This window comes from Haliotis rubra, unplaced genomic scaffold, assembly GCF_003918875.1.
Source record: "Haliotis rubra isolate DU_JTF1 unplaced genomic scaffold, ASM391887v1 Scf258, whole genome shotgun sequence".
Taxonomy (NCBI): Eukaryota; Metazoa; Mollusca; class Gastropoda; order Lepetellida; family Haliotidae; genus Haliotis; species Haliotis rubra.
In genome coordinates, this window is record NW_025766647.1 from 1,086,586 (window position 1) to 1,099,977 (window position 13,392).

General features: G+C 44.1%; 1 protein-coding gene across 2 annotated transcripts in view; it reads right to left on the reverse strand.

Moving 5' to 3' along the window:
• Window positions 1-13,392, reverse strand: part of LOC124279902 (AP-4 complex subunit epsilon-1-like) — a 54,325-nt gene that overhangs the window by 9,879 nt on the left and 31,054 nt on the right. For both annotated transcript variants that reach the window (XM_046715783.1, XM_046715784.1), the window contains exons 6-11: window positions 12,701-12,840; window positions 9,597-9,703; window positions 8,644-8,753; window positions 7,769-7,987; window positions 2,970-3,056; window positions 897-1,008 (exon numbers count right to left, since the gene is read on the reverse strand). In XM_046715783.1, the coding sequence (XP_046571739.1) occupies window positions 897-1,008; window positions 2,970-3,056; window positions 7,769-7,987; window positions 8,644-8,753; window positions 9,597-9,703; window positions 12,701-12,840 (775 nt within the window). The remainder of the gene's footprint in view (window positions 1-896; window positions 1,009-2,969; window positions 3,057-7,768; window positions 7,988-8,643; window positions 8,754-9,596; window positions 9,704-12,700; window positions 12,841-13,392) is intronic.

Below are 13,392 nucleotides of genomic sequence, written 5' to 3' on the forward strand. Positions count from 1 at the left end.
GCATATAACTGATGGTGACATGTATATAACTGATGGTGACCTTGTATAACTGATTCTAACCTGACCTGCATATAACTGATGGTGACCTGTATATAACTGATGGTGACCTGCATATAACTGATGGTGACCTGTATGCAACTGATGGTGACCTGCATATAACTGATGGTGACCTTTATGCAACTGATGGTGACCTGTATATAACTGATGGTGACCTGTATTTAACTGATGGTACAATAGAAGCTGTCATGTCACACTGACATTTACTAAATCACAGTAGCATGCTAGACTCTCTGTTATGTTACTATGACAACTAGATCTGTTATGTTACTTTGTACCATGAACTTCTAACCTGTAATTCACATAGGTTCCTTGCCAGGACTGCACCGTAGCATGCTAGACTCTCTGTTATGTTACTTTGTACCATGAACTTCTAACCTGTAATTCACATAGGTTCCTTGCCAGGACTGCACCGTAGCATGCTAGACTCTCTGTTATGTTACTTTGTACCATGAACTTCTAACCTGTAATTCACATAGGTTCCTTGCCAGGACTGCACCGTAGCATGCTAGACTCTCTGCTGGTTTCATGCTAAAGGTGGTCCTAATGTACAATGTTTGGGGCAATGACCATGTTGTCAGAATTTTGACCTGTACATGACTGTCACAGTAAATTGCATCCCTGATTACTTTTACTGAACAGCCTGCCAACATGTTGAACACTGAGTCCCGCAGAAGAAACACACTATCATGCTCACATTCTGTTGTCATAGGGCATCCCAGCCTTGAGGTTTTGTGCGGTTGCCATGGGCACCCACCCTCGTCTCTGTCAGGAATCTGTCACACAGGCTGCAAGCTGTACATTTGTCGGGAAATTGTCATTTGAATCACCATACTAACCTTGTGCAGATGTAGATGTTGCAAGGCGACTACCCAGGGGTTTGTAGGGGTTGCCGCTGGACTCGAGGGATGCACAGACATAGTCATCAAGGAATGACAACGTAAAGTCCATCTGGAACATAGTACATGAAATATCACATAAATCTGTGGGCAACATGTTCCTCTAGCCAGGCGTGCAGTATATTAAGGCACAATAATTCAGAGAATCAGCTGTTCCTCCAGTCAGGAGTGCAGTAAATCAAGGCACAATAATTCAGAGAATCAGCTGTTCCTCCAGTCAGGAGTGCAGTAAATCAAGGCACAATAATTCTGAGAATCAGCTGTTCCTCCAGTCAGGAGTGCAGTAAATCAAGGCACAATAATTCTAGAGAATCAGCTGTTCCTTCCAGTCAGGAATGCAGTAAATCAAGGCACAATAATTCAGAGAATCAGCTGTTCCTCTGCTCTGATCAATATTCTGTTCCATAAAGGACACTAACTTCACAAACAACTACTCTGCAGTGTTCCTCCACCTCCCTTCCTCACATGACTACACTGCAGTGTTCCTCCACCTCCCTACCTTACATGACCACACTGCAGTGTTCCTCCACCTACCTTCCTTACATGACTACACTGCAGTGTTCCTCCACCTCCCTACCTTACATGACCATGCTGCAGTGTTCCTCCACCTACCTTCCTTACATGACTACACTGCAGTGTTCCTCCACCTCCCTACCTTACATGACTACACTGCAGTGTTCCTCCACCTCCCTTCCTTACATGACTGCACTGCAGTGTTCCTCCACTTCCCTACCTTACATGACCACACTGCAGTGTTCCTCCACCTACCTTCCTTACATGACTACACTGCAGTTTTCCTCCACCTCCCTACCTTACATGACTGCATTGCAGTGTTCCTCCACCTCTCTACCTTACATGACCACAGTGCAGTGTTCCTCCACCTCCCTACCTTACATGACCACAGTGCAGTGTTCCTCCACTTTCCTACCTTACATGACCACAGTGCAGTGTTCCTCCACCTCCCTACCTTACATGACCACACTGCAGTGTTCCTCCACCTCCCTACCTTACATGACCACACTGCAGTGTTCCTCCACCTCCCTACCTTACATGACTACACTGCAGTGTTCCTCCACCTCCCTACCTTACATGACTACACTGCAGTGTTCCTCCCTTACACCTCCCTGCCTTTACCTTACATGACTACACTGCAGTGTTCCTCCACCTCCCTACCTTACATGACTACACTGCAGTGTTCCTCCACCTACCTTCCTTACATGACTACACTGCAGTGTTCCTCCACCTCCCTACCTTACATGACTACACTGCAGTGTTCCTCGCCTACCTTCCTCCCTACCTTACATGACCACACTGCAGTGTTCCTCCACCTCCCACTGCCTGTTCCTCCACATGACTACACTGCAGTGTTCCTCCACCTACCTACCTTACATGACATGACTACACTGCAGTGTTCCTCCACCTACCTTCCTTACATGACTACACTGCAGTGTTCCTCCACCTCCCTACCTTACATGACTACACTGCAGTGTTCCTCCACCTCCCTACCTTACATGACCACACTGCAGTGTTCCTCCACCTCCCTACCTTACATGACTACACTGCAGTGTTCCTCCACCTCCCTACCTTACATGACTACACTGCAGTGTTCCTCCACCTCCCTACCTTACATGACCACACTGCAGTGTTCCTCCACCTCCCCACCTCCCTTTACATGACTACACTGCAGTGTTCCTCCACCTCCCTACCTTACATGACCACACTGCAGTGTTCCTCCACCTCCCTACCTTACATGACCACACTGCAGTGTTCCTCCACCTACCTTCCTTACATGACTACACTGCAGTGTTCCTCCAGCTCCCTACCTTACATGACTACACTGCAGTGTTCCTCCACCTCCCTACCTTACATGACCACACTGCAGTGTTCCTCCACCTCCCTACCTTACATGACTACACTGCAGTGTTCCTCCACCTCCCTACCTTACATGACTTCACTGCAGTGTTCCTCCACCTCCCTTCCTTAGATGACTACTCTGCAGTGTCCCATCCTTACCTGTTTTACCCTCCCTCCATTTTGGCAACTGCGGGGTTTGTTGGTTTTCTCTGGTTGGGCCAGTAGGGCTTGTACTTCTTGGAACTTCTGCAGTCAGAAACAGATGTGTCAGATTACTCAGTGGCAACATCATGTAAGAGCGACGTTCAAAAAGTACTCAGCCTAACTATATTCTCCATGTCCAATGTTTCAAAAGCTTCCATTTTATTTTGAAGGAATCATTAGCAAAACCATATCCACAATTTCACATATGTAGGTAATGTGGTTAAGGAGATATTTGTCATCACAACATATTGGGGTATGATATTTCTTAAAATATTGCAGAAAATGAAAAGCGATTTGTCATTTGGTACCTCTTGGATAATGGTATGCCCTCAAGGAATATCACATAAAATATGTTCAGTATAGTATTGGATGACTTCCCGTAATAATCAGCAGTCAAAGATTTGGATTGCTTGATTTATATTTAGACGGGGGCTGTTTTTCAAGGACACCCCCATTTTAATCTTTCAAAAACACTGTGTCCAGATATTCAAACTGGCACTGTTTACAATATATTGAGAGCTGACACTTTAGTGACCATTTAGTATTAAGTTTGTCACTAAATGTGACCATTTAGTATTAAGTTTGTCACTAAATGTGACCATTTAGTATTAAGTTTGAACCCTTGGCATCATGTATGAATAAGTGAAAAGATTAGAATACGTTATTTTCATATGGTTACTTCATCTGAAAGGGTTTTGGGTAGTGTCTCCAAAACAAGCTCTTTCAGTAAACATCATGAGGAGGGGATTCACTTTAACAACCGATTGTAGTTTCAAATTGCTTGTTTATGCACTTTAATATATGTACCACGTCATGAATATCGCACAACACACTTTTTTTCACTAAGTAAAACTGGATCTACAACCTCATAAAAATTGTGCTTAGAAAAGCACATTAAACTGTTTAGATGGCCTCGTGTGAGCGTTCAGTCAGAAAATTGACAACATAAGACCAAATTTGAGCACTAATTGAAGGTTTAATTGTAGCAAACTAAAGTTCACTAAAATCAAGGTGAAAGAAGTATGGCTGCTGGGGTCGTTACAGCACAGTTCACATTTATGTTGAACACACTAGTAAGGTCCACAATGACTGGCTAACTCAGTATCTGGTGTAGCCACCTCGCACTTGGATAACATTTTCTACACGCCGTCTCATACTGACCACCAGACGTCTGTTGGGGGATCTGCTGCCACTCATCATGCAATGTATGGGTTAATTCCAGAAGGTTCTGAACTGGAGGATCCCCTGCTCTCACCCAACGTCCCACAAATGCTCAATAGGATTCATGTCTGGACTTCTGGCTGGCCATGGTAGTGTCTCAATGGCGTTGTGTTGGAGATGCTGAACAACAGCTCGAGCACGATGTGGTCTGGCATTTTGTCCATGAAGACTGGACGTGTGGTGAGAGCATGGTTATCGAAATGCGGCAGCACCGTCCAGGATCAAGTTCTGGTACTTCTGTCCATTCAGTGTCCCGGGAACTGTGATGAGGTAAAGGTTACAGGAACGAGAGCATGATCTTCCCCGTTATTAGTTTTTCTGGGACGTCCAGACCTCGGTGCATCCTTCACTTCACCGGTAGCAGTATGTATCAGCCTGCTGATGACAGTGTGATTAATGTTTGGTTGTGCTCCAATAGCACCACATAATATACCAGTCTGGTGCATCTCTTTGGTTCAGAGACACTGGAAGCTTGGGCATTTCACTGGTTGTTCAAAATAATGGCGAACTGGCTAAAGCGCCAGGCTACTGATCCAGCGTGCTTGAGGTGACAGGATCGAGCCCACCTGTGACCGGGTGTAAAAACCTTGGAGTCAACTTTGTGTGCAGACTCTTTCACAACCCCTAGTGTACAGTACACAACCCTGTGCACTTAAAAGAACCCCGAATCAGTTGGTATATGACCAGATGGTGGCCACAAGAATACGTGCAAACACCTAGTTGCAAACACCCAAAGTAGTTATGCGTGTACAGCATGTATGTATGCAGTAAACTTGGACAAAGTACTGTGACTATGTACATGTATGTATGTATGTGTATGTATGTGTATGTATGTATGTATGTATGTATGTATGTATGTATGTGTGTGTATGTATGTATGTGTGTGTGTGTGTGTGTGTGTATGTATGTATGTCTACAATCAAATTTTAGCTTTGTCTGCCAACACAACATACGCAAAAAGGGGCAATTATCTCTTATCAGAGGGGTACACAAAGTCCGCATTCTACACTACCAGTTGTCCGACTTCCATTTTTGTGGAAGCCGTGGTGGCTGAGCGGTCTAGGCATCTAACTTTGTGCGCTGGCGATTAGGTGCCTGACTCTGAGGGTGTGGGTTCAAATCCGAATGGGACTCAACCCAACAAAAGTACTAAAATCTGTTCTTTACTAAGAAAGTCTAATCCCAAATATAACATATGTTACATGAATACACCCTGTTGTAAAGTCTCTTTGTAAAAACAACGCCCCTTCCTTCAAAGGATTAACCGCCAATACATTGATTGATTGCTCATTATTGGCTAACTAAATTACTTTTTTAAAGAATGGCGGACATCATGCAATTAGTTGCCAGGTATGCTATCTTGGGTGACCAATGGGACTGTACACCAATTTAAAAAACCTGAAACGATAGATCACTTTTTAGCATATTAGACTGTTAAAAGACACATGACATGGAACAGGATTCTTTGTCAGCTGCAGATGAATGGCATCTCATTACTTTATGTGGGTATTGATGGATACATTCCCTGAACAAGGTAATAGCCTAATATTGTTGCTATAACTTTAGTCTGTTTTAATTTTAATATTTGCATTTTGTTTTTATTTTATCAACAGAATCATTGTTTTTTTGCCGTGAAGTGTAATGAGACAGACAACATACACTAGGTCGCACTGAGGGTGTGTGTGTGTGAAATATGATTCATGTTGGCAATCTATAAGATGTCTAGATATTACAGTCATGTTATAAATTTTACTAAGTATAAGCAGATCGTGTGCATTTAGTTTCAATATGCATACAATTATGATAATAAACTATTTAGGATTATAAGACAAAACAATAAAGATGTACATTGACTTAAGTATTTCAGTCCTAACATTTTTTACCATGGGCAGATGGTTAAACTTAAAATGTTTTCATTTTTTATCAAAATAATGCCATTTAATACAACATTTATATTCAGATTGACTAGTAGTGAACCCAAGCTCACTACTCTCCCCAAGACTATGTACTTAGTTAGCCCACTTTCAAAACAATGCTATTATATCAGGCTTCTTACCAAATTCAAGGTCAAACTATTTCTTATATCAAATTCTACATCCATTTACATTAACATTTTTATAAAGTCAACATTACTATGAAATCAAAATTTTACATCAAAATCAGCATTTTTATCAAAGTGAATATTTTTTTATAAGAAACCAAATTATTCAACAAAGTCTACATTATTTTACAACAAAATCAACATAAGATGGAAATATTATCGAGTAAAAAAGATTTCATCTTTGTTGATTAGTCTATACTCATACTATCAATAGCGCATGAGGGTGGCGCAGCAGAGGTAATGAACCAGTCATGAATTCTGGGATATCATCCGGGTACTCACGGGAGAAAAACAATATTAAAAGCAACAACCAGTCCACGGAAATTGCTCTGGATCAGTGGCCCTTTAAGGCAAGCATGTACGTGCAGCTCGGGACAGGGTGTGTTTGTGATATTATGTTCTCAGATGGTGTCGTATATTACATATGTATGTGTAGTGTAAAAAGTACAAAACTTATATTTCTACTTTGACTTTCCAATGGGTTGTGTGATACTTTTGACGAGGTGTATATAACTTTGATTCCAGAGGACTCCTGCCTATCTCAAACACACAAAATGTGTCTTGCAGTTGTCCTGAAGTTGTGATGCAATTTGATTGGGGTTGACAGATATTATGTATAAAAATAAAACATAAAAACAACTGCATTTGCATCATTTTCTAGGTGAGGCTGACTTCTTTTTGAATGCCCCTCATATGTCAGTACTACATAGCAACATCACACACACACACCAGTACCACATGACAACATTTTACATACCCAAGTACCAGGAGACAACGTCATGAACGCCAGTACTACATGGCAACACTATATATCACAGTACCTGTTGCCAACATTACTCCCCTGTTGACTGTACAAGCAAACACAACTCGTCTGTTGACTGTACAAGCAAACATCACTCCTGTTGACTGTACAAGCAAACATCAACTCGTCTGTTGCACTGTCTGTTGACTGTACAAGCAAACATCACTCCTGTTGACTGCACACCTGTTGACTGCACAAGCAAACATCACTCGCCTGTTGACTGTACAAGCAAACATCACTCACCTGTTGACTGTACAAGCAAACATCACTCCCTTTGTAGACTGTACAACAAGCAAACATCACTCACCCACAACTCGTGTTGACTGTACAAACATCAAACTTGACTCAAACATCACTCACCTGTTGACTGTACAAGCAAACATCACTCACCTGTTGACTGTACAAGCAAACATCACTCACCTGGTGACTGTACAAGCAAACATCACTCACCTGTTGACTGTACAAGCAAACATCACTCACCTGTGACTGTACAAGCAAACATCACTCACCTGTTGACTGTACAAGCAAACATCACTCACCTGGTGACTGTACAAGCAAACATCACTCACCTGTTGACTGTACAAGCCAAACATCACTCACCTGTTGACTGTACAAGCAAACATCACTCACCTGGTGAAGCTGTGGCTGGCTAAATGTGTAGCTGTTGAAGCTGAACCAGTCTCTCACAGCTGCAGCGTCGACGATACCCTTCCCCAGCAGCTTGATGAGGGAGGAGAAGACTAACCCCTGCAGGTGGGCATCAGCATCATAGGGGAGGGGGTTACACAGAGCAGACAGAACTCGTGATGGCTTCAGAGATCCAAGACCCATCTTTATCTCACCTAGAACCTGGACACATTTGTTCTGCTTAGCCACAGTGGGTGGAACTTGTGTGTAAAAGATGTACACCTTTTAGCTTTGCTCCTTCGAGACATACAACTATCTTCTCATATATGTTCAGCTTTAAGATTATTTGTTTCAACAACTGCAAACCATTGCAGTATGTCATCTTTCAAATCAACCTGAATTTGGGCTTGCCTCCCTTACTAAGTTGACTTACAGTAATGGCACCCCTCTACTACTGCCATATTACAACTAAATATATGTAGTCTGGACATACATCTAGATAAGACAATCCAGTGATTGACACACAAATGGGCTATATGTCAAGTCAGTGAGCCTGTCAAGTCAGTGAGCGTGATGTCAAGTCAGTGAGCCTGTCAAGTCAGTGAGCCTGATGTCCAGTGAGCCTGATGTCAAGTCAGTGAGCCTGATGTCAAGTCAGTGAGCCTGACCATGAGATCCTGTTTTTTGACAAACATTGTTCTGAAACCCCCCAATATCACAAAAAACTTCAAATTAGTGACTAAATATAAATTGCTTTGGAGATTTATTCCATTTTATTCCTCGACTTTATAAAAAGCTGATCCCAGGTATTGTACAGGCTCATCAGTGTAACCTAATATAGAACTATATATCTATGTTGGCAATGACTGATGTCCTACCCAAACAGCCAGGTGCAACAAGGCATCAGGACTTGCGGTACTCTCCAAGTAAGGGAGGTAACTCTGGATAAGAAACTGCTCAAATTCCTTGTCCTCCTTCTGATTTAATTCTGAAACATTCATTTAACATTCATAATTTTGGTGCAGATTATAGTGAATGGTGAAGGGTGGTCAGCTGGGTGGGTTGCCTGCTGCATGGATGCTGCTGCTTTGAACGTGTGTCAGCTTGTGTGGGGGAGGAAAGGAAATAGGCTCCAAGTGTAACACCCCTATCCCAGACACTGGTTCAAAAGAGCCCCCTACCACACACCTGAGTCTCCTACCACACACCTGAGTCTCCTACCATACACCTGAGTCTCCTACCACACACCTGAGTCTCCTACCACACACCTGAGTCTCCTACCACACACCTGAGTCTCCTACCACACACCACCTGAGTCTCTTACCACACAGCTGAGTCTCCTACCACACACCTGGGCCTGAGACATACCTGAGTCTCCTACCACACACCTGAGTCTCCTACCATACACCTGAGTATCCTACGACACACCTGAGTCTCCTACCACACACCTGAGTCTCCTACCATACACCTGGGCCTGAGACATACCTGAGCCCCCTACCACACACCTGAGTCTCCTACCACACACCTGAGTCTCCTACCATACACCTGGGCCTGAGACATGCCTGAGTCTCCTACCACACACCTGGGCCTGAGACATACCTGAGTCTCCTACCACACACCTGGGCCTGAGACATACCTGAGTCTCCTACCACACACACTGAGTCTCCTACCACACACCTGAGTCTCCTACCACACACCTGACTCTCCTGCGACACAACCATGCTTCAACCAAACAACTGTGCCCTATCCATTTACCCAGTTCTTGCTGTTACAGTGATTGAAGCCTACCCATGTACCCAGTTCTGGGAATAATTCTGCATGCGAGACAAACCTTTGTCCAGCTTATCCATGAGTTTGTCAGCAAGAGCACTGTTGTCTCTATCCTCCAACAGAACAGTGTTGACAGTCTGCACGTACCACTGAATGTCAGGGGACCACATGACCAGGGTTAAGAAAAGTAATGGAGAATCATGAGAATCTGGTTTCAGAGGTAAAACAGAAGATTTACACTGTCTGACATATACTTTCTCTATGCATGAAGACCTACAGTGGCAGAGTTGGGGTCTACTGTCTACATAACCAGTGACCTACAGTGGCAAAGTTGGGGTCTACAGTCTACATAACCAATGACCTACAGTGGCAAAGTTGGGGTCTACTGTCTACATAACCAGTCTACATATGTCTAATAACCATTGACCTACAGTGGCAAAGTTGGGGTCTACTGTCTACATAACCAGTGACCTACAGTGGCAGAGTTGGGGTCTACTGTCTACATAACCAGTGACCTACAGTGGCAGAGTTGGGGTCTACTGTCTACATAACCAGTGACCTACAGTGGCAGAGTTGGGGTCTACTGTCTACATAACCAGTGACCTACAGTGGCAGAGTTGGGGTCTACTGTCTACATAACCAGTGACCTACAGTGGCAGAGTTGGGGTCTACTGTCTACATAACCAGTGACCTACAGTGGCAGAGTTGGGGTCTACTGTCTACATAACCAGTGACCTACAGTGGCAGAGTTGGGGTCTACTGTCTACATAACCAGTGACCTACAGTGGCAGAGTTGGGGTCTACTGTCTATATAACCAGTTGGGGTCTACTGTCTATATAACCAGTGATCTACAGTGGCAGAGTTGGGGTCTACTGTCTACATAACCAGTGACCTACAGTGGCAGGGTCTAGTTGGGGTCTACTGTCTACATAACCAGTGACCTACAGTGGCAGAGTTGGGGTCTACTGTCTACATAACCAGTGACCTACAGTGGCAGAGTTGGGGTCTACTGTCTATATAACCAGTGACCTACAGTGGCAGAGTTGGGGTCTACTGTCTATATAACCAGTGACCTACAGTGGCAGAGTTGGGGTCTACTGTCTACATAACCAGTGACCTACAGTGGCAGAATTGGGGTCTGCTGTCTACATAACCAATGATCTACAGTGGCAGAGTTGGGGTCTACTGTCTACATAACCAGTGATCTACAGTGGCAGAGTTGGGGTCTACTGTCTATATAACCAGTGATCTACAGTGGCAGAATTGGGGTCTACTGTCTACATAACCAATGATCTTCAGTGGCAGAGTTGGGGTCTACTGTCTATATAACCAGTGATCTACAGTGGCAGAGTTGGGGTCTACTGTCTATATAACCAATGACCTACAGTGGCAGAATTGGGGTCTACTGTCTATATAACCAATGACCTACAGTGGCAGAGTTGGGGTCTACTGTCTATATATACAGTGATCTACAGTGGCAGAGTTGGGGTCTACTGTCTATATAACCAATGATCTTCAGTGGCAAATTTGGGGTCTACTGTCTACATAACTAATGACCTACAGTGGCAGAATTGGGGTCTGCTGTCTACATAACCAATGATCTTCAGTGGCAGAGTTGGGGTCTACTGTCTATATAACCAATGATCTTCAGTCATATCAAGGCATGTTGGTGTCACATGCAAGTCAAGCTGGGTGAGCATGCGAATGGTGCTAGCAAACCAAAATTATTATCTAGTTTTAAAACCAAATTCAGGGTCAGTGCCACATGCAACTGAAGAATCGTTCCCCGGAATTGGTACGCCTTAGTCCACAGGATACCTGAACCATCCCACCAACCCTCACACTGTCTGAAACATCCCACCAACCCTCACACTGTCTGAAACAACCCACCAACCCTCACACTGTCAGGAACATCCCACCAACCCTCACACTGTCTGGAACAACCCATCAACCCTCACACTGTCTGGAACAACCCACCAACCCTCACACTGTCTGGAACAACCCACCAACCCTCACATTGTCTGGAACAACCCACCAACCCTCACATTGTCTGGAACAACCCACCAACCCTCACACTGTCTGAAACATCCCACCACCTTTCACTGTCTGAAACATGCCACCAACCTTCACACTGTCTGGAACAACCCACCAATCCTCACACTGTCTGAAACATCCCACCAAACTTCACTGTCTGGAACATCCCACCAACCCTCACACTGTCTGAAACATCCCACCAACCTTCACACTGTCTGGAACAACCCACCAACCCTCACACTATCTGAAACATCCCACCAACCCTCACACTGTCTGAAACATCCCACCACCTTTCACTGTCTGAAACATCCCACCAACCCTCACTGTCTGAAACATCCCACAAACACTCACACTGTCTGAAACATCCCACCAACCCTCACACTGTCTGAAACATCCCAACAACCTTCACTGTCTGAGACATCCCACCAACCTTCACACTGTCTGAAACATCCCACCAACCCTCACACTGTCTGAAACATCCAACCAACCTTCACTGTCTGGAACATCCCACCAACCTTCACTGTCTGAAACATCCCGCCAACCCTCACACTGTCTGAAACATCCCACCAACCCTCACACAGTCTGGAACATCCCACCAACCTTCACACTGTCTGAAACATCCCACCAACCTTCACACTGTCTGGAACATCCCAACAACCCTCACACTGTCTGGAAACATCCCACCAACCCTCACACTGTCTGAAACATCCCATCAACCCTCACATTGTCTGGAACAACCCACCAACCCTCACACTGTCTGAAACATCCCACCAACCCTCACACTGTCTGAAACATCCTACCAACCCTCACACTGTCTGAAACACCCCACCAACCCTCACACTGTCTGAAACATCCCACCAACCCTCACACTGTCTGGAACAACCCACCAACCCTAACACTGTCTGGAACATCCCACCAACCCTTACACTGTCTGAAACATCCCACCAACCTTCACACTGTCTGAAACATCCCACCAACCCTTACACTGTCTGAAACATCCCACCAACCCTCACACTGTCTGAAACATCCCAGCAACCCTCACACTGTCTGAAACATCCCAACAACCCTTACACTCTCCCCAACATGCCTGACCCCATTACACTGCATGCTCTACATATCACAAAGGATATTTTTCTGCCAGTTGTGCTATCTTCTCTGCCATGTCTTTCTTAAAGAAATAGTCATCAGTCTTCTTCAGGTGTTCAAACAACTTGCTGCAGATGGCCTTGACATTGGACTCATTGGCCATCTTGTACAGGAGGTGCAGCGTCTGTCACACAATCAATCATGAAATAATCAATATTTATACAAATATTGATAATCAATCTTAATCAATGATTGATCAATAACTGTTTTTATACAGTGAATTTTTACACAGTTTTTAAACCACCTTTACATGACCATCATTAAACAATTAAGAAAAATATCAATAAATGAAAAAAATCAATCTTGATGTAATCAATCATTCTGATGGTCCTCAGAATACTTTCTCTATTACAGCATCAACATAAATCCCGAATGTAGTCTGAATCACGCATCAAACCCCGAGATTGTACACTGCCGAGAATGCCTTTGCAAAACATCAACAATGTGAGCCTTACCCTGAAGGAAAGGTTGAGCAGAGATGTTAACATGACATCTACAATGTGAGCCTTACCCTGAAGGAAAGGTTCAGTAAAGATCTTAACATGACATCTACAATGTGAGCCTTACCCTGAAGAAAAAGGTTCAGTAGAGATGTTAACATGACATCTACAATGTGAGCCTTACCCTGAAGGAAAGGTTCAGTAGAGATGTTAACATGACATCTACAATGTGAGCC